The sequence below is a fragment of the Saccostrea echinata genome, unplaced genomic scaffold, assembly GCF_033153115.1.
Source record: "Saccostrea echinata isolate AGI-Se365-2 ecotype Australia unplaced genomic scaffold, CSIRO_AGI_Sech_v1 ptg000009l, whole genome shotgun sequence".
NCBI classification, from domain to species: Eukaryota; Metazoa; Mollusca; class Bivalvia; order Ostreida; family Ostreidae; genus Saccostrea; species Saccostrea echinata.
The window spans coordinates 41,797,508-41,822,500 of record NW_026889758.1 but is presented as its reverse complement, the minus strand read 5'-3'; the positions used below and the strand labels follow the sequence as shown (position 1 = coordinate 41,822,500).

Sequence of the window (24,993 nt, the reverse complement as noted above, 5' to 3'; positions counted from 1 at the left end):
ACCGTCATCCGTATCTCTTGTTTTTAAGCATCTCTTAAAATGATTCTGTTCCTTAAATTTTTATTTATTAGATCTTAGTATTTTTAAGTCAAATTATTCAATGAAATGAACTGGATGTTAAAAGATATTGACAATTTATTTGGCTTTCCATCAGCTGTCAATATTACATAAAAATGTCGTATGCATGCATATATTTATAGTTTTGTAAACTTTCAGCTTACATGTATAAGTTAATGAAATTATTAATATGGATTAAACAGCAATGTACACTGGTTTCTGTCTGTGTTTTGTGCGTGTAGATTATTTTAGAGAATTTTTTTTTTTTTTTACATTTATGGCGACTCATTTCAAGGTTAAGAGCAGTGTGATTAGTTAACTTCTTCATTTCAAATTGTACAATATGTTTTGCTATTAGAATAATACATGTTAAATGTGCTGAATACAAGTTGCCAACTAGCTTTCAGTGAAGAGTACCTGTTTATTGAAGTTTTTAAGCATCAAACATTCCGAAGTTTTCTATCGATTAAATAGTTAAATCCCGCCCATTAATGTGGGCGGATTTATTTATGTTATAAATATTCATGACCAGATTCGACAACACGCAAGAATGATTTCTTTTCTCGAGGAGATAAAAATCCACAAGTTTCCAAATTATTTTTTAACTTTTCAAAATTTAAGGTGCCAACCCGACTAAGGGAATTAACTCCGTCTAATTAGTCCTTTTCTACGGCATGGCGGTCGAGCAGCTCCGGTGGCACAATCGGTTAGCGCGCCGTACTTATAGACAGTACCTTCCCTGTGTTCACACAGGATGAGGAATGCGGAGGTTGTGAGTTCGAGCCTCACCCGGAGCAGCCATTTTTTGTGAACCACTACAAAGCTAGTGCTGCAACAGCCAGTGTGTCAGTTAAGTGAGGCAAATGCCTCACTCAAAATTTTGATTTTTATAAAAAAAAAAAGAAAAGAAAAGAAAAGAAAGGGAAGGATTTTACATGTATTTTGAACTTGACAATTATTTGTGTCATTGTACTTACATGTGTAGTTAATACTCTCAACATTGTTAGTTCCAATATTTACCAGACTAGCTTCTTGTTCATGTCGTCATTTTTATAAATATTCAGCTTGTATGAATTGCATTGTTTTGTTTTGTTTTTGTTTGTTTGTTTTTTGTTGTTGTTGTTGTTGTTGTTTTTTTTTTGTATTGTTTTTTTTTTTTGGGGGTGTGTTTATGGAGGGGGATATCGATTAGGCACCCCTTTTATTTGAATTCCTCTTTTTTCTTTGCATCCCTGTATTTTCTCTTTTGTATTATTATTAACTCCATTTGGTAATGTTTCTATGTCATTGAATTGGTTCAAATGCAATGACTTGACATGCAGAACGTCAGTCAAATGTTTTGAAGAGGGCTACTGTTTACACGGCAAAATTCATAAAATATAAACAAGCGAAAAATTAAAAAGTTTGACATGAGCTTCTGCCCATCATCCCCTGGACCCACATGGGACCTGAGTGGCCCCCAGAAGCCTCGCCTCAAATTTGTGTCCATTTACGGCCCTGAAAGCAGATTTCGCATTCACTAATCAAAATTGAAAAAGATAATTCATTTTTCAGGCTCTAAGTTTATATATTGACTAATTGAAAAATAGATTTTATTTCATAGTCGAATACATGTACAAGTATACATCTGTTCTTTTGTCTAGGTGAACTTTGTATATTTATCCAATAATAGACTTTTGACACATCACTTTTTAATTAAATACGAAAACCACTTATTCGATCATCATTATATCAGGGTATTTTTTCATCATTCATGGTGAATAGCTTACATGAGTAATACCATTCATGTTATTGAGTACAAGGGCGGATCCAGTGAGGTTCATTTCAACTCTCCCCCCCCCTTCTCTCTCTCTGTCACCAAAAAAGCCAAAACATAACACAATATTTGTGGAGGAGGAGGGGGTTTAAATATTTCTCGTGGACAAGCTTCTTTTACATACTTTACGAAAAGTCCTTTTTTCCAGGGGGGGGGGGTTACAAGGTAATTTGCAATATAAATATTATAATACTGAAAATGGGGGTGGGGTTACTTATACTGGAATCCTAAACTTCATAAAAATCCTTATAAACCAAGATAAATTGCCGAATCCAGGAAATGCTCAACCAAGCTCATATCTTTACTCCTAAAATGAATAACCGGTGTAAAGGAGAAACTTCAGACGTACTATGCTATAGCATATTCTAGAAGTGGTGTAAATCAGATGTGGATTCTCAAATTTAGATTTACAATCACTAAATTTTTCTTAAGTCAATAATATCAAAATGTAACGACTTTATACAAGCATTCCTCAAGGGAAATTCAACGCTAGGACTTTTGATATTATAGGCAACTGCTTCTTCCATAATAATAGAAATCGCATAATTTCGTATTTAACTTCCTATGAAGCAGAATTAATTTTAAAAATAAAAAAAAATTTTAAAAAACTTCTACATGAGAAGAAGAAAACACTTGCTTATATCTCGACGACGTTTTAATTAACAATAGTTAATTCCAGTGAAATTGAAATAAAAGACACCACAGAGTCTGCCACATCTGTCTCATATTTCGATGTTTTACTGACTATATAGACGATAAGGGCCAACTAACAACTAAATTGATTAATTGTATGACAAACGGGATGACTTAAAATTTTCCATCGTCAGTTGTAGTAATATTCCGCTATCAGCTGCATACGGAGTTTATGTCTTCCAACTTATTCGATACTCAAGAGCATGCTCTGAGGACGATCAATTTTTAGATCGAGACAGACTACTGACAGATAAGTTGATGTAACAGGGATCTTAACAACCTCATTTCGTAAGTTCTATGGTCATTATAATGACTTTATTAAAAAATATAACCCATCATTATTGTAAAAAAGTTGGCATTCTTCTGTAGCAGTTTCATGCTGGCTATCCTTTTGCAATGTATATCACTTACTGCATGGTGGAAACGTGCCTTGCTCCGTTCACTCCGTCGTCTTAGAAACTTACGCAGAAGAATTGTTATTAGTACCTTTTTACCTCTCATAACTTTTCATTTCTTGACACTAGCAACACTTGCTGTCTTAAATGAGAATAGTTGTAAATATTTGAAATAAAATAAAAAATAAATATTGAAATAAATAAAATAAATAAATATACATGTGTAATTAAAATAAATAAATAGAACTAAAATAAAAGATATAATTAAATAAATGAATAATATCTATTAAATTGTTGGAACATCCCAAATAAAAAGAGTTGTGATGATCGCTAATTTCAATCGTGAATATAATTCAGCAAGACAAGCGTAAAGCTAAAATGGAGAGGGCGTTGACTCCCACCGTGCCGGGAAAAAAAGGGGGAGGGGTGTGCATGCTAATTTTATCACTTTTGGAGCTTTGGTGTATCTGTGTTCTCAGACGATTGGCTTCATAATTTACCAAGAAAATGAGTGAGTAAGGCTTGAAAAATGCCTATAGTTTTAAATGTATAAAAGTCATATTCAATTTGTGAATTTGTATTTAGAGTAAAGTGTCTACATCGTTGAAAGGTATGAAAGTATGACAAACAAAACTTTTCTGCTGAAAATTCTCTCGGCAGAAATCATTCTATGATTAAAAAAAAAAAAAAGATATTCTTGGGTTCGAACACAGGCAATAAAAATCCAGAGTATCAATTTTTCCGTCGAGACAGTTTCTAAGAACAAATTAGCAAAACACAAACCGGAAGTTAACACCACAGATTTACCTGTTATGACCGAGAAAAACAGTTTCGATATTTGTGTAATTGGAGCAGGAGTGAGTGGTATGTACGAATAGCTATCGTCTAAAATGATTTATTTGCAGCCGAAAAGTGTAATTTGATAGGGCTCTTTGCATTAAAATGGCATTCTACACATGAGTACTGAGTAAATTCGGATTACAGTAGTTCACGAATGCATCGTTGTATAGTAGGGATGAGTATCCATACGCAAAAAAAGGTACTGTTATATATCAATATTTTTTACTTAGGCATCAAGATACGTATAGATACTTATCTGTTTTAATTTTTGTTGTGTGAAAAGTTTTTAAAAATTAAAAATAGTTTCTAAAAAGTCACTATTGTATTTATAAAATCGTTGCCTTATTGAAATATCAATTATACAAAATTCTATTCCTCAAAATTCTGTTTGTAAAGATTCCATTGCAGTATCAGTAACCTACTTCAATCGAAATGTGTCATGATGAACGGTATCCCTCAGAGTACCCAAACTGCTGTCACCATGAGCAGAAAACACGCCACATTACTCTGAATTATTTGTTGATTCATTTTTTGTTTTCTACACTTAGCAATGAGCCCAAACATTGTTTTTATTACTAATAACAAAAAAGTGCAGTTACTGGGCTTGTATAACTCCACTAAATAGAACGTGAATCACATCCATTATATTACATCCAATGAACTCTAACTTTGTCACCAGTGCCCTCTACAATCTGTCAAGGTATAGAATCTACAATCCGTCAAGGTATTGAATTTTTTTGCAATTTAGTTTTTTCCCTTTTTCTTAAACTTGTAAACATACAAAATTAGTTTTTAATGATTTAATATTATAAGTATTATTAAAATGTACACTGTATTTTATGAAAAATATCAACAACAGAAAAAATAACATTAATATAACATATTTTATATATGTAATAATGTTGCTTAAATGTTATCTCCTGGCCAAGGTGTACTGCATGAGATGAAATTTAAATAAGATAATTTTAGCTGTATTTAATATGGTATGTTATGACGCATGGCTAGAAATAATTATTTTTGTTTACTGGTCACTCGGGCTATCACCTTAAATTTTTACTGGTCAGCTTAGTACTTTCACTGTCCCACTGGGCCAGTAGATTTAAAAAAGACTGGCCCAAAACTATAACAATGATAGTAATATTTTTTATATTGTGATACTTAGAAGTACAACTTAACAAAACAAGAAGCAGCAGAAGTTGGGACACACAACCCTGTCAAGTTAACTAGCCCGACTATGAAAGAATTCTATTATGCATAAAAAAATGCTGACCCAAAGGGCACATGCCTTCTGCAATGTATTAGCCCGGATTGAAAATTTACTGGCCCCAGACCAGTGGGCCATCAATTATTTGAGCCCTGTGACAAACCTTTGACATAGACCTTGAATCATAAAAATGGCTGACATATTGTAAAAATGAGCATGTTGATGCATATGTCTGAGATATCGATGGAAAAGGTGCTACTGATTTCAATATAATAGATAAAGTAGAGTTAGAGTAATTAAAACATTTCAATTTTTTTTAGATAGTAAAGTTAAAGTTGATAGTACAGTACAGTATCTCTTATTATTATGTTTTAACTAATTACTTCAAAAAGAAAGATTGTTTATGTAACTGTAAGTTTCATAAATCAATTCTAGTCTCAGATATAGATTATATCCTGTAATAATTCAATTACATGTTCAAATATTTTATGGTTGACATATTAAACTTGGATGTTAATTTTGATTATTGTTTATGTCTCATGTGTTTTATTTCATATTAAGAAGGCATATCTTTTAGGAATCATTATCAAAATCCCATTTGATTTTCAGGTCTCTATGCAGCCAGATGTTTAACACAGAAAGGGTTGAGAGTAATTGTGCTAGAGGCCAGAGAAAGAGTTGGAGGGAGGCTTTACACCAAAATAGTACACAAGCAGTGATAAAATATAATAATGAGATAGTGTTACAATCAACATTAAAGAAACTTTCTATATATTATGTTGCATGCTTTAGTGTTAATTCTGAAGTAAATAAATTAAGATAACTAAAGATATACTTCTAAAGGAAAAGAGTACCCTATGTGATTCTGGTATCCCCTTAACTTTGAAAATCAACTATCAGAACAGTTTGCTAAGAAACAGATTTGTAAATAAAAAAAATAAAATGTCAGATCTAATGGGAAAAAAGGTTTTAACAGAGAATCAAATCCAAACTTTAGCACAATTTATTGTGGTCATTCAAGGTCTGTTTATAATTCATGAAATCTTGTTTTTACCAACATGCTTCTGTGCTGCATAGTATCTCACTGTGCACTTCAATATTAAATGAATAATCTCTAAAGAAAGTCATGGTGTTAAATACTGTTAATGTATTTTTTTTTTCAATGAAATTTTTTGATTATTGCTAGACAGAGGAACATGGGCCTGTGGATTTAGGAGGAGCTTACATTGGCCCCCATCAGGACAGAATTATCAAACTTGCTGAAGAACTTGAGATAGATACATACCATGTATTTCACAAAGGAAAGACTGTTCTTGATCTGTCAACGGTAAGGAACAAAATCATTTAAAGGTAATAAACATGTACGCATGAGCTTGTCACGTGACCGCTTGGCACATGCGTGTTGTACAGGATAGAAGGCTGATATACATGTATGTGCATTAAAATCAGAGAGGCCTACTTTAAAGAATAATAAACACTGAAACCTTTTTTGATTTCTTTTATGGAAGTAATTCAATTAGTTCATGCACTTTTTGATTACCCCTCGTAGTTGAAATGAATAACAAAATCTCTAAATTAAAAGAGATAATATAATAAGAAGGCATTGATTTGTTTTCAGCATGGAACAATTCACTACCGTGGAGTAATTCCACCATTTTGGAGTCCTTTCAGAATTCTTGATTTGAATCACATTGTGAGGACAATTGACCATATGGCAAAAGAGGTACATCATTCAGAAAATTATTTTGTAGATGTTTATTAAGTATTTCAATTAAATACTTGAGAGCTAATCTGAGTTGCACAGTTCCAAAGTGACTAACCATTTTTGAAAACCAATATATATATATATAGAAGTGCCAAGGATAAACAATTTTGATAAACATACAGACAAACTCCCTATCATGAAGTCGATGTGACCAAGAATAAACTTCAAGATGTTCCGGAATTCAAGATAACTAGGTTAAAAAAGAAAGAAAAAGTAGTTGGGACTGTAGCTCACATCAAATTATCCCTGTAATGCATTATGCATTTATGATAAGTATACATATATGATAAGAATATATATATGATAAGTATATATATAATTATATGATAAGTGTACCATAATTCATTTTAAAACCAAGGAGATTGAAAATTATTTCCATGTAAGTGTGAATTCATTATAAGTGTTCTAGATATAAGCATGTTCTGCTGTGGTAAAATAGCTTATATTTTTCTTTAGATTCTCATAACAGTATTTTTATTAGCTCACCTGAGCTGAAGGCTCAATGGAGCTTTTCTTATCACCCGTTTCCCATCATCCGTCCGTCTGTACATGTAAACTTTTCACATTTTCAGCTTATTCTCAAGAATCACAGAACCACTTGGCCAATTTTAAGCAAAGTTACTACAAAGCATCCTTGGGTAAATGGGCGTTCAAAATTCAAATTGTCAAGCCCCCTTCCAAGGGTAGATAATCAAGAAAAGACAAAAATAGGGTGGGGTCATTAAAAAATCATCTTCTCAAGAACCACTGGGCCAGAAAAGCTGAAACTTATGTGGAAGCCTCCTGAGGTAGTGCAGATTGTAAATTGTTCAAATCATGCCCCCCCCTCCCCCCCCCCCCCCCCCCCCCCCCCCGGGTAGGTAGGGGCCACAATAGGGAATCAAAGTTTTACATTGAAATATAAAGGAAAAATCTTCTTCCCAATAACCACTGGGGCAGAAAATCTGAAATTTAAAAGGAAGCTTCCTGAGGTAGATTCTAAATTGTTCAAATTATGACCCCCAGGGTTAGGATGGCACCACAATAAGTATTACAAGGGGGGAAATCTGGTGAAGAACAGCATGGCCAAAGTTACTCAGGTGATCATTGTGGCCCATAGGCCTCTTGTTTTTGATGAAAACAAAGATTGAACTCTGAAAGTTTTTAAAAATGTTGTGTAATACATGTATATAGCTGAATAAAATCATAATTACATGCCAGTCACTGAATTTTCAATAAATATTTTCTCATACAATTCAGGTACCTATTCATACTCCCTGGACTGCTAAAAAAGCAGTGGAATGGGACAACATCACAGCTCAAGAATTTATAGACAGAAACTGTTGGTCAAAGTAAGGCAAATTAAAACTTATAATACTATAATATAGTATAGTACACTTTATTATTTTTCTCTTTTGTTGCCAGCTATCTGATTGGCTCAAACTGGATCACATGATCAACTATAAAAAGTCTTATAAACTGGGTATTTCTATTTTAAGCTTCTTAAAAAAATTATAAACCTGCTGTTTCTAAAATTGGAAACTTCTTCTGTGAAGCAACAATAGTGCTGACGTCACAATAGTCTTTATAAATTGGATGTTTCTAAAAACAGATACTGCAGCTGCCATTCGTTACTGTGACTTCATAATGTGAATGACATAACAATGCCTTTTATGAGAAAGTATTGAGTATTAGAAACACAGATTTTAAGACATTTCTTATTAACTAATTAAAAAAAAAAGTAATAAAACAATTGTAGCCTTTTGATTCTGTACAATCCCTAGATATATAGACCTTAGAGAAAGCATATTGACCTCGCACTTCGTGCTCGGTCAATACGAGGGTTGTTAGAAAAGTTCGCGGACAAGTTCTATTGTGAGCGTCCTATTTGCATGAAATCAGTAAAACTCTGCAGGTAAAAATTATACGTATTTTCCAATTAATATGCAAAAATTTGGTGTTTTCCGATGATCTTTAAAAAATAAACAGCGAAATTATTTAGATAAAATATGCTTCACGGAGCATGTTACTTTTTCGCACTTTTACATTTCAGAGACATAATTTTGAAATTAAAAATTGCACTAGCGCATAAAGATTTATGATATTTCACCTCTCGCTAAGATATTTATGAAACGTCATTTGGCGAAATTTTGAATTAAATTGGAGGAGTTATGACTATTTTATCACTAATTATAGATGATCAATGCGTAAAAACATAGCCAAGAAATGGTAACGTCATTGAACGTCTTGGAGCACCGAGCTATTAAAAATATGTGTGCAGACAGGGAAATGCCCGAAAGAGACTAAAATGTTTTTAGATGCTGTTGGGGATGGCTTACACGTATCTAGTACCAAAGTGTTCAAGTGGTAGCAACTTTGTAAGAATTAATGGAAGGATGGGCATTTTTGATTATCAACTCCTGCGATACCCAAATATCCTGCTCATCGCATGGACGTTGCGCCAATGGATTTTGCATTGTTTCTCATAACTGATCGCTGAACTGCATAGACATTGTTTTAAAGATCTCACTAATATCCGATACGCCACAAAAGACATTAAAAATATATAACATGTCTTGATATACTTATTTAATTTTTAAGTCAGAAAAGGACAGGAAAAGTCTATAGATATGAAAGATATTTACAACTGTGAAAAATCTTCACAGGTCTGGAATCAGGTTGTCACATCACCTACCGTCATAAAACGTCAAGTGATTGCTCCGTGAATCCGATGACCGCGCAGTAAAAATCGAAGTATATTTTCAAAATGTTAGTAAATGGACATGATCTTTTACATACTAATAAACAAAAGATAAGAATTCAATTAGACATACGTCATTCTTCAAAGTTTACAATATATTTTCCTTAAATCAAGGTGTCCGCGAACTTTTCTAACAACCCTTGTATGCTTTCTCTATAAGGTCTATATATCTAGGGATTGACCTCATCAAAAGGCTATAATTGTATAATAATATTTAGTACTGAATACAGACACAAAGCACAGCCATCATTTAAAACTGTTGCTGGGTACAGGTTCTCCAAAGGAAACTTTAATCAAATAATTGATCACTGGTTCTCCAGCTGGTAATTTTCCAGGTAATCTATATATGTATACACAGTATCATCAAATTCTGTGGGCTCATTTTAATTTTTGAGGCTCAATATTCATGGGCACCCAAAATTTGACTGGTTCATGGGAACATAATTTCCTGGATTAAGGTAAATATGTGTAATCAGGAATTTTATGTATTTCCTGAATTTTAGGAAATACGTGAAATTCCTACCCTGCTTGGGAAATACATGTATTTACTGTTATCAGTTAGGAAATACCGGTATGTGTATTTACTTAATTTTTCAATAATTTTTATAAGTTTTTACTGACTGTTTTTGGTGTTATAAATAAAACCATGAACCATAGATTTTTATGCAAAGCAATTTTAATGTTTCACTTACTGACTCAGTGAATAGCTTTTATACATACGGACCTCTAGGCTTGGTATCAAAACTTTGATTACAAAAAGGAAAGTTTGATAAAATTTTACAAAGACTTGGTGCCCTGAGTCTTGAGCAGCAGTGGAAAAAGACAAGAGAAGATTATTATATATCTTCAAGGCACATTTATTTTTTTAATTTTTAAATAACTGATTACCAGGGTATGCTTGAAATTTAGTTACTAAGTAATATGTGTTTCATTATTAAAAAAAATAAGTGTATAAAATCAAAAGAGTCTGCTTTGCTTTAATAAAAACATTCACTATAAATAAAGGTCGCTATCACCGTAAATGTAACTTTTATATAAAGTGGAAGACCTGAACAGCTGCTGCAGTATTACTTGTATGTACATAATACACAAGCATACATTAGCAAAACATCTACAGATTTAGTGATTTTTTTAACAATTTTGAAATTTTTAAATTTGGAAAAAAGGAAATCTTGGGAAGATACAATTTGATAGATTCCTAAATATATGCCAGGAATTAATTACGCGAGAAGCACAAATTGCGAAATAAAATTACTCGGTTTTATTTTTATGGGGCTGAAATCCATGTAAAATCTCTTGATCAACCGGCCACTCACGAATAATTATTCTCGTTATTTGGCAGCAAAGGAATCTACAGTAATATGTGTAGACATACATCCTACTTTTATAAGCATAATAGTTTTCAACTCAAAATCAGTAAAAACATGTAAAATCAACTAAATTTTTCAGTAAGTACATGTTATTCTTAGCCTCATCAGTCATTACATGTATTTCCTAAAACAGCCAGTAAATACATGTACATGTATTTACTGAATGTTTTTAGGAAATACATGAAATTCCTGATTTCAAGTAGTTACTGTAATATAAACATTTAAGATATACCTTGATAAAGTTATTTTACATGGGGATGTAAATTTGTGGGTTAGGATGACCCTTGAAATCTAGGAACAAATAGGTCCCCATGAACTTGCATGATGCTACAGTAAATGCACCCTTGATTTAAGTGCCAATATGTATAGATTAACTCTCTGCTCTGTTAATTGTTTAAGTTCTGTAAATTTTACTGCTTAAGACTTTATAGTGTTGCTTTGTTCCAGATGTGTCGCTAGCATCATTAAGGTATTTATCCAGTCTATCATGTGTGCTGAGCCTCATGAAGTATCACTTCTGTCCCTGTTGTGGTATGTGCACAGCGGAGGGGGAGTGGAGATCATGTCAGAGGTCAAGAGGGGAGCACAGGTAAGGGAGACAACTGAGTAATGGCACAATAGGCAATTGAAAAGTTTGATGATTGTTTGATGAAATTTAACTTAATTAAGTTAATGTTTTTGATAACATAAGATCAGAAAAATATACATGTATTGTGACATAGCTTAGTAGTGTTTGTGACAGGTATATGACTCCTAAAATGATGTCATAACCCTGTGTGTTAAGTATGCTTGAAAATGGCTTTTTTGACCAAATAAGGATGTTAGAATCACGGCTATAAAAGACTTCTATTTAAAGACTTTTCAAAACATATTTTTCATAAGTCATAACATATGGAGTAATGATGAGATTATTTTTATTGTCAGTATATCTACATGGACTCCAATTGAGAGAATAGGGAAAGCTTTACCAATCTTTCCTGAATTTTAATCATTTCCTTTTCACTCTATTGACTTCTTGACCCAATATTTAGAGCAAGTTTTAACAAAAATGAGCCATTTTGACAACTTTTAGACAAAATTGAAATTTTTTGAATACCTTATTATGACTGCATGTGACAGAGTTTCATCAAATTAAACTTCATCCAATCTGGTAATGTAAAGTCCATTGGCGTGCATCCCATAATGTGCAGTCTTTACTTCAATGAACTACATGTATTGTTCTCTTTCTTCGTAATTCTTATGGTCTGTATTCTGAACTCACAGGATAATGAATTATAAACTTACTTTAGCTGTCATAGACCTTGTAAAAATACTTATTGACTTCACAATACAATTCTCCTGCTCTAATTGATGATATCAAAACATTAACTTCCCTTTAACTGTTCATATTTTATCAAACAATAATCAGTAGTTTTCAAATGCCTCTCATACAAAAGAGTAAGGGTCATGTCAGGGACCAGGGCTTAGATCAAGGAAATACTAAAAGGGAAGCAGGACACAAGTCACATGACACAATTGCCCATGTCATAGTCCCTGTTAATGCTAAACATTATTTAAAATCACCAGTAGTTGTGTATTTTTCCTACAAATTGTTCTGCTTTATCACCTTATATAAAAATATTTGAAAGATTTAACATTCATGTAAATATCAACAAATTGTGAAAAAAGTTGATCCACTCCTCTGTTTCCCCTTCACTGCATGTCTAACGAGTCAGTGATGTCATACATAATCTGTTAGTGCAGCGAGATCAAGTACATGTTGATTACACTGTCAACTTTATATTATATATATATTAAACAGGTGATAGTTGACACATAAGGTATTTTGTGAAACAAGGAACATATATAATGATTATATTAGAAACTAAAAGGTAAAGTTTTCATTTTGTAACTGTTCAAAGTTTTGGAATGGAAGTATTTCATCCAAAAAAATCCCAAAGTTCTGATATATATTTCTGTTCAGAGGGGGGAGGATGGTCATGTCAAAGGTCAACAAGGGAGCTTACTGTTATTTGTTATATAATTTTTCAATGTTGCTAAGAGTAGGGTTGAATAGTGGAGAGGGAATGGCAGTCATGTCAGAGGTCGGAAAGAGAGCTTGGGTAAGGTAAGGGGGGAGGGGACAACTAAAAGAGTTAATGTCAGCACAGTTATGAGTGGGATTCGGATAAGGGAAATAACTGTTGTAAATTTGTGGAGATCATGTCCAAGTCTGCATGGGAGTTCAAGTATACAGATTATGCTTTAAGGAGCTGAAATCATTTGTCAATAGTAATATTTCATTGTAGTGGATTTGTTTGTTAGAAAAAGACAAACACTTGCTGGATAAGAGTGAATAATGCTTAAAATCTGGAAATACTTAAATGAACATCATTATATGAATAATATTCGTAGGCTCAATATTTTAATATTTTATTTCGGTGTACTAATTTCGTGAAATATACCAGTCCCCCCCCCCCCCCCCCCCCGGAGCCTTTGAGTTTTTTTCCTCTCCATATTGCAGTGCATTCTACTTGTATGGAAACTGAACATGTTGTCTGAAATTCAGAAGTGCACATCATTTAATTATTTTTTGATTATTGTAGGAACGGAAGTTTGTTGGTGGATCTCAACAAGTGTGTTTAAAGATGGCAGCAGAACTCGGAAATAAGGTTCATCTGAACTCAGCTGTAGTCAAAATTCAGCAAGAAGAGAACCAGGATGTTTTAATAGAGGATATAAATGGGAAAAAATATCAGGTATACACAGAATGTTCTAATAAGAGATGTAAACACAGGAAATCATCTCAGGTTGGAAAGAATGCCCAAATAGATTATGTGTATTTACTTACATTTAGAGTAATTTTCTTTATGAAATCCACTGGAAATCTGCAACGTTCAGTACCCTATAATACACACGAAACATTTGCATGGCGCATATAAAAATAGGAACTGCATACACTCAGTACATTAGGAACAACCAAAATGTATATTGTTTTGGCTTAATTTAATTAAAATCAATTACCTTATTAAATTGTTGTAAAAATGAAACAATTGTACATTTAAAATTTACATGTATTTGCCATTTTTTCCCCTTTCAATATTCACTTTCCGAAGATTTACAGATTTAGATAAGCATTATTTACAATAAATCTGCCATTTTTCTGGAGTGCTTGCAGCTGCTCTTCTGAGCCAAAACTGTATTGATATTAAATATGTTTTAGCTATACATACTACCAAAGTCTCCAAAGCCTATTTCAGGCTTGTAAGACTCTACTCATGTACCACTAACAGTGCCTCCCACATTTGGCTTTTCTTTTCTGATCAGTGTTACCTCATGAACCATCAGCAACAGACTAACTAATCAATCTGACTGTGTCAGTTTATATACCTCTCAGGTCACATGACCTGCTGAGAACCTAAGGGAACTATGCAAATGAACAGCAAGTCATCCTAGTATAGCTGCAGAGAAATGGAGGGATAGTTTGTTCTGAATTTCAACTTCACATCAAGTATATATTGTACATGTAACTGGTTTTTTTTTCACACGAATCAATTTTATTTTGGCCTTATATATTGCCAAAGTCAAGAGTTAGGGGGATGAATTGTGCTTAAGCTGCAAACTTTGAAGTTTCTGAAGATACTGAAACTAAATGATGTGTGTGACACATACATGCCTGTGCACAGGTGTGCACTTGCACATGCATTCACACACACAAAGTTCAGGATTTCAAACTTAAACATGTTGAATACCAAAGATTTGTCAGTTTGGTTTTAAACATCCCCCCCCATTGTATCAGATTGACAATCTGCTTATTCACCATTAAATTCTGTGGACTTATTGGTACCTCATAGCAAGACATTTCGCACAACATGTACTAGTACTGTACTTTTATATTCTCTTTAGCAGTTACAATATTCCAGGATACATTCAGTACATACCTGTAAATATAAGATCCATATTTCTACTTTTGTTTTTTTTTTTTAGGGGAAGGGGATGAGGTTGGTTGTAATAATTATAAAATCAGAGATTATTTCCTTGGCAAAATATGGATGTTCAATGCTTCATGTACAATGTCTATGCTTCATGTACAATGTTAGAAAATGCATGACATGTAGTGATGTTTTTATGTGTTGATGTATATTAGAGCATAAACAGTTCAGTTTTTGTTGAATTCTTTTGTTTCTTTTCATGATTTTTTTTTTACTTTCATGTATCTGTAGGCTAGATATGTTATATCAGCAGTGCCATTAACAATTCTGAATAAAATACACTTCACTCCTGCTCTGCCTGATCTTAAGCAACAGCTGATTCAGCGAATACCAATGGGATCTATAATAAAGACCGTTACTTATTACAAAACAGCATTCTGGAGAGATCTGGGTAAGAAAATCTATTAAAAAAAGCAAAAAAAAAAAACAAAAACAGTCAGCTTCATTAATTTTACAAGCATTGATCTACTCAATGAAAGGGATTTAAGCCAAACAAAATATTTTTTTATCAATGTACGGTAATATGAGTTGTAATTGATACATTTTGTCTTTAAAACATTTCCATTAAAATTATTTTAACCAGATCATGATCAAATCTTTTACACAAGTATAGTGTATGCCAAAAACTTTTTTTCAGATCTAGCTCAATGGGGCTAGTTATTGCAAAAATCTAGCTGGAATGGCTTTTTAGCTCACCTGAGCCAAAGGCTCAAGTGAGCTTTTCTGATCAAAATTTGTCCGTTGTCTGTCGGCGTCGGCGTCGTCGGCGTCGTTGTTGTCGTAAACTTTTCACATTTTCATCTTCTTCTCAAGAACCACTGAGCCGATTTCAACCAAACTTGCCACAAAGTATCCTTGGGTGAAGGGGATTCAAGTTTGTTCAAATGAAGGGCCATGCCCTCTTTCAAGGGGAGATAATAAAGAATTAGTGAAAATTAATAGCATCTTTTAAAAATCTTCTTGTCAAGAACAACAGAGCCAGGGAAGATGAAACTCATGTGGAAGCATTCTCAGGTAGTGTAGATTCAAGTTTGTTCAAATCATGACCCCCGGGGGTAGGGCAGGGCCACAATGGAGGATCAAAGTTTTACATAGAAATATATAGGAAAAACCTTTAAAAATCTTCTTCTCAAGAACAGCAAAGCCATGATGAGTCATATTTATATAGAAGCATGCTCAGGTAGTAAAAATTCAAATTTGTTCAAATCATGACCCCCGGGGGTAGGGCGGGGCCACAATGGAGGATCAAAGTTTTACATAGAAATATATAGGAAAAATCTTTAAAAATCTTCTTCTCAAGAACAGCAAAGCCCTAATTGGTCATATTTATATGAAAGCATCCTCAGGTAGTGTAGATTCAAGTTTGTTCAAATCATGACACCCGGGGGTAGGGCGGGGCCACAATTGAGGATCAAAGTTTTACATAGAAATAAATAGGAAAAACCTTTAAAAATCTTCTTCTCAAGAACAGCAAAGCCATGATGAGTCATATTTATATGGAAGCATCCTCAAGTAGTGAAGATTCAAGTTTGTTCAAATCATGACCCCCGAGGGTAGGGCAGGGCCACAATGGAGGATCAAAGTTTTACATAGAAATGTATAGGAAAAATCTTTAAAAAATCTTCTTCTCAAGAACAGCAAAGCCCTGATTAGTCATATTTATATGGAAGCATCCTCAGGTAGTAAAAATTCAAATTTGTTCAAATCATGACCCCCGAGGGTAGGGCGGGGCCACAATGGAGGATCAAAGTTTTACATAGAAATATATAGGAAAAATCTTTAAAAAATCTTCTTCTCAGGAACAGCAAAGCCTTGATTGGTCATATTTATGTGGAAGCATCCTCAGGTAGTAAAAATTCAAATTTGTTCAAATCATGACCCCTTGGTGTAGGGCGGGGCCACAATGGAGGATCAAAGTTTTACATAGAAATATATAGGAAAAATTTTAAAAATCTTCTTCTCAGGAACAGCAAAGCCCTGATTGATCATATTTATTTGGAAGTATCCTCAGGTTGTGTAAATTCAAGATTGTTCAAATCATGACCCCCTGGGGTAGGGCGGGGCCACAATGGAGGATCAAAGTCTTAAATAGAAATATATAGGTAAATATCTTCTGATGAAGAACTGTAAAGCCATGATTAGTCATTTTGATATGGAAGCATCCTCAGGTAGTGTAAATTCAAGTTTGTTAAAATGATGACCCCCCGGGGATAGGGATGGGCCACAATGGGGGGTCGAAAATTTTACATAGGAACATATAGGAAAATATCCTCTTCTCAAGAACTGAAAATCATGTTTAGTCATTTTGATATGGAAGCATCCTCAGATAGTGTAAATTCAAATTTGTTCAAATGATGACCCCTGGGGTAGGGTGGGGCCCAATGGGGGATTGAAAGTTTTACATAAGAACATGCAGAAAAAATATTTCTTCTCAAGAACAGAAAAGCTATGTTTAGTCATATTGAAATGGAAGCATCCTCAGGTAGTGTAGATTCAAATTTTCAAATATTGACCTCTGGGATAGGGAGGAGCCACAATGGGGGATCAAATTTTTACAAAGGATTATATGGGAAAAATTTTTCAAAATTTACTCAAGTACAACAAAGCCATTTGTTATATTGACATGGAAGCATCATCAGGTATCCCCCCCTCCTCCCCCCCCCCCCCCCCCCCCCCGTAACCTTTTCAATACTGAACTGATTTGTGCTTTTGTGCTTTTGCCTAGCCAATGTGCTCAGGTGAGCGATGTGGCCCATGGGCCTCTTGTTACTGTCCCTACAAAAGTGGGGGGAAAATGAGTCAGTTTTTCAATTTTATGTCAGTCCTTTAGATTTGATACATAGGCATTGGAATTTGGGGGGGGGGGGCTAGGGGGGCTTAGCCCCCTTTTTTGCAAAGATAGACAGTCACATAATACAGGCATTGAAAATTGGGGCTTAGCCCCCAAACATTTTTTGTTGGTTTAGCCCCCCCCCCCCCCCCCCAACTTTCATCTTTCATTTTGCTTCTGATGCCTATGTAATATATGGTTAAGTTGATACCACTTCTTAACTTCAGTGACATTCTTTGTCTCAACTTTTAAAATTAAAAAAATTTATCCCTGATTTGCATAAGTTTTCCGTCTGGTAAATTAACCAAAGTCAAGCATGAACAGAAAGAAACCAACAGGCACACGAATTTCAGAAAATCATTGAGAAAGTCATAAATATTTAATCAAGATTATTTCTTTTAGTCAAAAATGTTTATTGACATTTTTTAACAATACTGAGAAAAAAATCTACTACAAAGTCAAATCCAGTGTAACGAAGAATTTTGATATGGGTTGAAAATTGAACAAGGGTTCATTTTTCAACATTGAATATTGAACTGGGGGTGGTTTGTCCTATCAATATCTTGAGAACACTTTGCTTGACAGTTATAAAACCTGGGACATTGGTTTTCCTTAAAGAGTAGATGATTCTTATTGATTTTAGGTCACAAGGTCAAGGGTCAAAATGGACATAGGAAGAGGCTGAGCACTACATATCTTGAAAAGTCTTTGCTTGACAGACATCATACCAGGGTACTTGATGCACTGGTATCCCTGTAGAGTAGATAATGTACATGTTGTTCAGTTGTGTGCATATAGACACAGATTTGATCTGAGTCATTATTTTAATGAACCATGGTGTCACTATCACAAAAATACATCACCCCTCCTTTTTATATCCTTCCTACAGTTTTTTTTCAAATTTGAATAAACCTGAAAAAAAATGTAAACAATGTAAAGAAACAATTCTCCGATATCCACTTGTTCAATTTGTTGCTAGTTGTTTTACTTTGTTGAATGTTTTTACCTCTGTATTGCTTCTTATATTTCTGTTTTACTAAGATAAATTAGTGATGTTCAAATTCAAGAAAAATCAATTTTCAAATAACTTAACAGAATTCTGATTTATAGTACATACATTTTGAATTCAGTGTAATTTTTAGAAAACAGATATTACTTTTTTTTTCATCATTATTACCTGTCATTGTATTTTTTAATTGAAGGGAGATTAAAAATGAAACAACAAGAACAAATTAATTTCCTTGGGTTTGATTCACAATTGATACAATTTGTATTAAAATATTTTCTGAATATTTGAAAGCTAATGTATGTCTATACATATAACACATCCATTACCTCATTAAATATCTGTATTATTTGTTATCAGGAACAACTTTTCATATGAAAGTAAGCTTAGACATTTGGTTAACAGCTTATGTTTACTAACATCACCACATTTACTGGTACTGTGGAATCATTTTAATTTGTTGGGGTCAAATTTCATGAGCAACCTAAATATTTGAATGGTTTGCTGGGACATAATTTCATGGATAACTCATATATACTGTAGATTCAGTGAGCTGACACATTGACAAAGTTAATGTTCATGTAGGGATATGTTAATACATGGGAAAAGATGACCTATGAAATTCATGAACGTTGGTCCCCCATAAACAATCACGATTTCACATTAATTCATTCCACCTACTGCATATTTGCCGATGTTAAGAATATTGCATGAACTATTCTTTATCAGAGAGAATCTCACCAAATTCTTTTTTAAAATTAACATTTCACGAAGTAACACTTTTTTAAAATTGTTTATCTAACATTCCAGAATATTTTCTATTAATAGGAAAGATATTACATTTTATCTCTATTAAGAAGAGCTTCAAATGCTTTCAGTTGGTATTAGGGCTGTGTCAATATATTGATATGTACCGATATTCAGGAAGTCTATCATATGGAATAAATAACTTCCAATATGTATCGGGCAGGCAGTTTTTCTTATAATTCTGTGAAAAAATTGGGAATTTCAACCACCAAAGATTATATTTAACTGTTTTGAATTAAAACTGGTCAATAATGATATGAGCATTAAGGAGATACCACATCTTAAAATAATTATTACAATATACATGGACAATTGTAATTTAACATGTTGGTTTTACTGTCATTAAAAGTTTAAATTTGAGGTGTATTTTGTTATGACAGTGAGACAAGAACTTCAAAATGGTTTATAAAACATTCAGTTTTTAATAAAATTTATGCACTAAATGATTTATAAGACTTTTTTGATAGACTTGTTAAGGAATCTAATATATTGCATATTGCTTTATAAAATATTGTATCATATCATATCAAAATTTTTTGCTCAATACACAGCCCTATTACACACTTGGTGTAAAATAAATAAATGTTGTGATCTCGCATTTGCATGCTGCATTAGTATTCAGTGTGCCATATTTGTCACAATAACTACAGAGGGCATTTAGGAAATCGAAAAGTGGGGGATGGGATCTTATGAAATCTTATTTTGTGTCTACAAGGGGTTGCTATCTTCATGTATACTGTCATGTAAATTTGAATAAATAAAATTTTAAACTTTTTGAACTAGTTATACAGTATTTATTAATAATGTCTGTCATACATATATTGAATGGCTGAAATCTGTCCCTCCTGTGTTAATGTGTAATTTGTTGTTCTTACAGATTTTAATGGGATTGCAGCCAGTGACAATGGTCCTATAGTTGTTTCATTTGATGACACAAAACCAGACGGAAGTTCCCCTGGAATAATGGGATTCCTATTAGCTAATCAGGCTCGAGATTTATGTGCATTGACAAAAGAGGAAAGGTGATTTATATATTCAGAAGTTTTACTTGATCTCATCAGTAATACTAGTTCATATTTACAAAATTTCATTAATAAATCAAAAAAGAAAAAAAGAATGGAATGTCTACAGATTATTTGAATTTTGGCTGATAGTGCTGCTATTTACCACTAAGAACAGGCTGTAAGTGCATGTACATTTACATGAATAAATAATGATTTTAAAGACTATAAAATAATATAAATGCATGCATACTGTAGATCACAAAATTTTTGCAATACCCTATCTTCTTGAGATAGTTATTTGGTATTAATAACTGAGGAAAAATTTTCTTGTTTTTTTTTTATTGCTGTATGTAATCTTTAATCATACAATATACACCAGGATAAAAATTTCCACGAACATGCAGTCTCAGGTAATTATGCAGAAATAAAGTTCTCCCAAAGAAAAAGTCATTTACAGTATATTAAATGAATGGTACTTATTCATGTATGTGACAAAAATATATTGCAAATGTCCATTGCATGTTATAAAAGTAACTTTGTGCTTACTGTATGGTAGTGATACTATACTTCTACCATATATTAAAAGTATCTTTTCAGATACTTGATTCAGAAGTGGTCAAGAAAATGAAGGAAAATTTTATGTTAAAGCATTATCAAAGAAAAACTTTTGAGCTGTTTTCTTTCTTTTTTTTAGGAGAAGAGCTATTTGTAGGCACTATGCTACAGTTTTCAGAAATCAAGAGTTTCTTAAGGTATGAATAAACATTGACTTAATTAAGTCTAAAAGTGTATGCATAAAATTAAGAGGGGATGTTTCATGTAAACATTCACACTTTTGTTATTGAACAAAAATTTTTTTTTGTATGCTTAACTCTGACATTTCTTATTGTATATTTGTTTCAATGAATGAACAGTTTTCAATTTGGAGACTTCAAAGAAGAAATGTACACTTCTGAGATACAAACATACAGATACTTTTTAAGATGAAATTGTAAAATAATAATGGAAAAAGTATAGTGGACTTATGTTTATTTAGGTCACCTGAGTCACTCGGGTGACCTATTGCTATGTGTTTTCATCTGTCATTTGGGTCATTAGTTTTCTGTTAACATTTGAACATTTTCAGCTTATTCTCTGGAATGGTTGAGCCAACATTCCTACCAATTTTGGTATATAACATCTATATATAAACAGAAAGGGAACAATTAAAAAAAAAAAATCATGGTCTCTGTCTCCCTGGGTCTTGAGGGATGGGCCAAAAACAACCAAGTTGTAATAAGCAATGAGGCCTATATCAAAATTGTGAAATTCATGTTCCCTGGTTTCAGGGCTAAGGCTCCAAAGTGGAGCTAAATTAGTCAGACAGTGAAACATGCTCAGTACAATCAAGGATATAGCAAATTTACAGATTGATTTTTTTTGGGGGGGGGGGTCCCATTAAATTTTTTTGCAATTCCTTGGAAAATTTACAATTTAAAGGAAATCTGAAATAGTGAATTTATGGATATAATGAACAGATTTTGTATCCCATGGAAGTTGAAAATAATGATATTAATTGACATCTTTTATAATGAATTTTTAAAGATCTCAAAATTTAAAATATTGAACTGACATATTTTTTTCATAAGTATTTATATTTGAAATTCATCAGAAAACTTAAGTAATCCAAGGAATAAGTTTTATATTTGATAAGGAAAATGTATATTGAGAATTTGCTATGTATACTGAAATGAATTCATTGTATAAATATAAGGAATTATGGATATAGCAAAGTTAATTCAGAGGTCCAAAGGACTTTGGTATATCTGAGTTTTACTATATATTAGAAATGTATTATATCACATGAAATCTTGTCAAACATCTTGCAGACAGACTATTTAAACTATTAAAATGAGTACTCAGCCTTTTACTAAAATTTTGAATTTCCTGACCTCTGAGTTCATGTTCAGTCCTTGAGTAGGGCAGTTGGTCTTGTATTGAAAGTACATAACATCTTTGAAAATATTCTTCTCTCATTTAGCAATCAACTCAGGTCCTAGGGTGAAGCTAAGTTGATCATTAATTAAAAATACATTGCATCTTTTAAAATCTTCTTTACTTGTGAACATATAGCAGACAAACTGTTTGTAGAATATTAAAACACCTAGCCCTCTGCTAAATTTCTCATAATAAATATTTTGTTCAGGCCTCAGGGTGGGGCTAAGTTGGTCACATAGAAATTCATTGTACAGTTTTAACTTATTTTCTTTACTCTTGAACTTTTTTGGAGGCAAGCTGCATAAATAAATAATTGATAATGATTATGGAGCCCTATCCAAACTTTTGCTCCTTGAGACCAGGTGTACCTATTTAGGTAGTGATAAAGTGGTCATATTCTGAGAAACTCATGACTCAAGTGACCATTAAGGCCTATTGTTGAATTTTAAGCTGAAAACATTGACATGCACTTTAAAGAGGTTTATACACTGTATAGGTCAAATATCTTTACTTCATACCAAGTTGATGATTTTGTTCTTCTTTTTTTAATTCAGTCCATTGGTTATGAAGAACAGAACTGGATGCAAGAAGAATACTCAGGGGGATGCTACTCAGCTGTGATGCCACCTGGTGTTTTGTCTGTATATGGGAGGTAACTTTTTATATTTCAATTTTCATTCACAATGACATCATTTGTTGGTTTTTGAAAATCTATCTATTCATTCAGTTGATTTTTGAAGTAACAAGAAGAATAATAAGCAAAGAGAAATCTGTAACTTATTTTCAAGGGAAGAGCAAGCAATATAAATAATGTTGTTAAAATTTTTGTAAACAACTAAGGCATCATATGGTATGATGTCCCCCCCCCCCCCCCCAAAAAAAAAAAATAAAAAAAAAAAAAAATTGTGAACTTTAAGTGAAAGCTTCGACTGGAAAACAATGAATGCAAGTCAGTTGAAACTGCCATCTTTAGATACTCAGCTGCACTCTTTGAATCCTGGAGAATTCCCTTAGATTGTGATTTTAAGACTAAAAAAAAATGCTCATCCAATTTCAGAGTGATGAGGGAACCATTTGGAAAGGTCCATTTTGCTGGGACAGAAACTGCTACAAGGTGGTCGGGATACATGGATGGAGCCATTCAGTCTGGTGAAAGAGCAGTCAAGGAGGTACAGTATAATTAAATAGTCACTAAAGATTAATACAGTTGCATGTCTGTAATATAACCTTAGTGAGTCTGTAATATAATGTATACATTCCCACTAGTTCATGTATGTATTTATTTTCGCATGATACTTTTAAATATAAATTTAAAATAAATAATATGTGAATGTTAAATCTCAAATCTGGCCTCGTTATGAAAATTGACATACTCTTGTACTCATGTTCATGTCTTTGAAATATTTTATAAAATTGCATAGCTTTTAGAAAGACTCCAATATTCAACTGATGGTCTATATGAGGATGAAGATGTTGGGCCAATCTTCGGACCTCTGGGTCTAAGCTACTTTTTGCCCTCAGTGTCTTCATTTCTGCGAGTCTGTGCAGCTGTCGTCTGCTATGGAATTCTCTGGTACACTCGACCTTACTTCACTGGCTGGAGAGGTGCATTGACTAGGAAGTTCTTGGATGTTTACTAAGAGCTTTTGACTGGAAAGAATTTTTTTTTTTAATTAATTAAAAAATCACTTTTTATTATTTTAAAATTTGTTAACACATTCAAGCTCAGTTATATCGTAAAATTTATAACTGATATCAATTTACTCAGGAAATCAATTTAGCATAATCTATTTATGTACAGTTTTTTGTTTCCAATTTGTTAATGTGTGACATAAACGTTAAGCTACAATTTCCAAAATTTTCCAAAATGATCTCACTCAAAAAGGCATTCTTTCCTCTTTCTGCATTGCTCTTTTTGTCTGTTGGCAAGGTTGTCTTCCCAGTGACAGAAAAAAAGAGTAAAATATATCTTCATGCCAAAGAATGCATTTTTAAGTTTTAATTTTTTTTTTTGCATTCAAAAGTTGTTTAAGCATATAAAAATGTATTTGTTATTGTATGTTATAGGTCTAATAAACCATCTTGCTAAATCGAGTTCATGCATTTTTACAGTAAAATGTTTTTCTAAGTGTATACAATCTAGAGGTAGCAAGTAGTGATTGCTGTAAATAAATCTTGCAGGATCAGTATTTGTTTTAGATGATGAAATATATTTAAAAGTATTTGTACCATATTTGAATAAACTAAATATCTATGAATTATTTGACATCATATTGTCAGCAGAGATGGTACTAAATAGAGTGGCTTAAATTTTTCTATAAGTCGCCAAATTGGCAACCATTTTAAATTGGCTTGGTGATCATCAAATTACTGAACTATAAACATTTTTAATTTTTTTTTAATAAAAAGCAGAAAAGAAGTTTAAAAGTTAGCAATGGACATGTCTCTGTATATTAACTAATATAAGTTTTTAAATTGGTGCCTAAGAAAAATTTACCTGGTGACTAATTTTTTTTTA

General features: G+C 32.8%; 1 protein-coding gene and 1 non-coding gene across 2 annotated transcripts; both read left to right on the top strand.

The window, feature by feature from the left end:
* Positions 1 to 745: 745 nt before the first annotated feature.
* Positions 746 to 854, top strand: Trnai-uau (transfer RNA isoleucine (anticodon UAU)). Its single transcript has 2 exons — positions 746 to 783; positions 819 to 854. It is a non-coding gene; the product is annotated as a tRNA-Ile (tRNA).
* A 2,895-nt stretch (positions 855 to 3,749) lies between these two features.
* Positions 3,750 to 24,733, top strand: LOC133182401 (amine oxidase [flavin-containing] A-like). Its single transcript, XM_061317228.1, has 13 exons — positions 3,750 to 3,825; positions 5,615 to 5,709; positions 6,192 to 6,332; positions 6,624 to 6,728; positions 8,010 to 8,101; positions 11,328 to 11,469; positions 13,466 to 13,618; positions 15,083 to 15,242; positions 20,372 to 20,516; positions 21,193 to 21,250; positions 23,030 to 23,127; positions 23,533 to 23,644; positions 23,897 to 24,733. The coding sequence occupies exons 1-13, from the start codon at positions 3,774 to 3,776 to the stop codon at positions 24,113 to 24,115; spliced, it is 1,572 nt and encodes a 523-aa protein (XP_061173212.1). The 5' UTR covers positions 3,750 to 3,773; the 3' UTR covers positions 24,116 to 24,733.
* Positions 24,734 to 24,993: the final 260 nt, after the last annotated feature.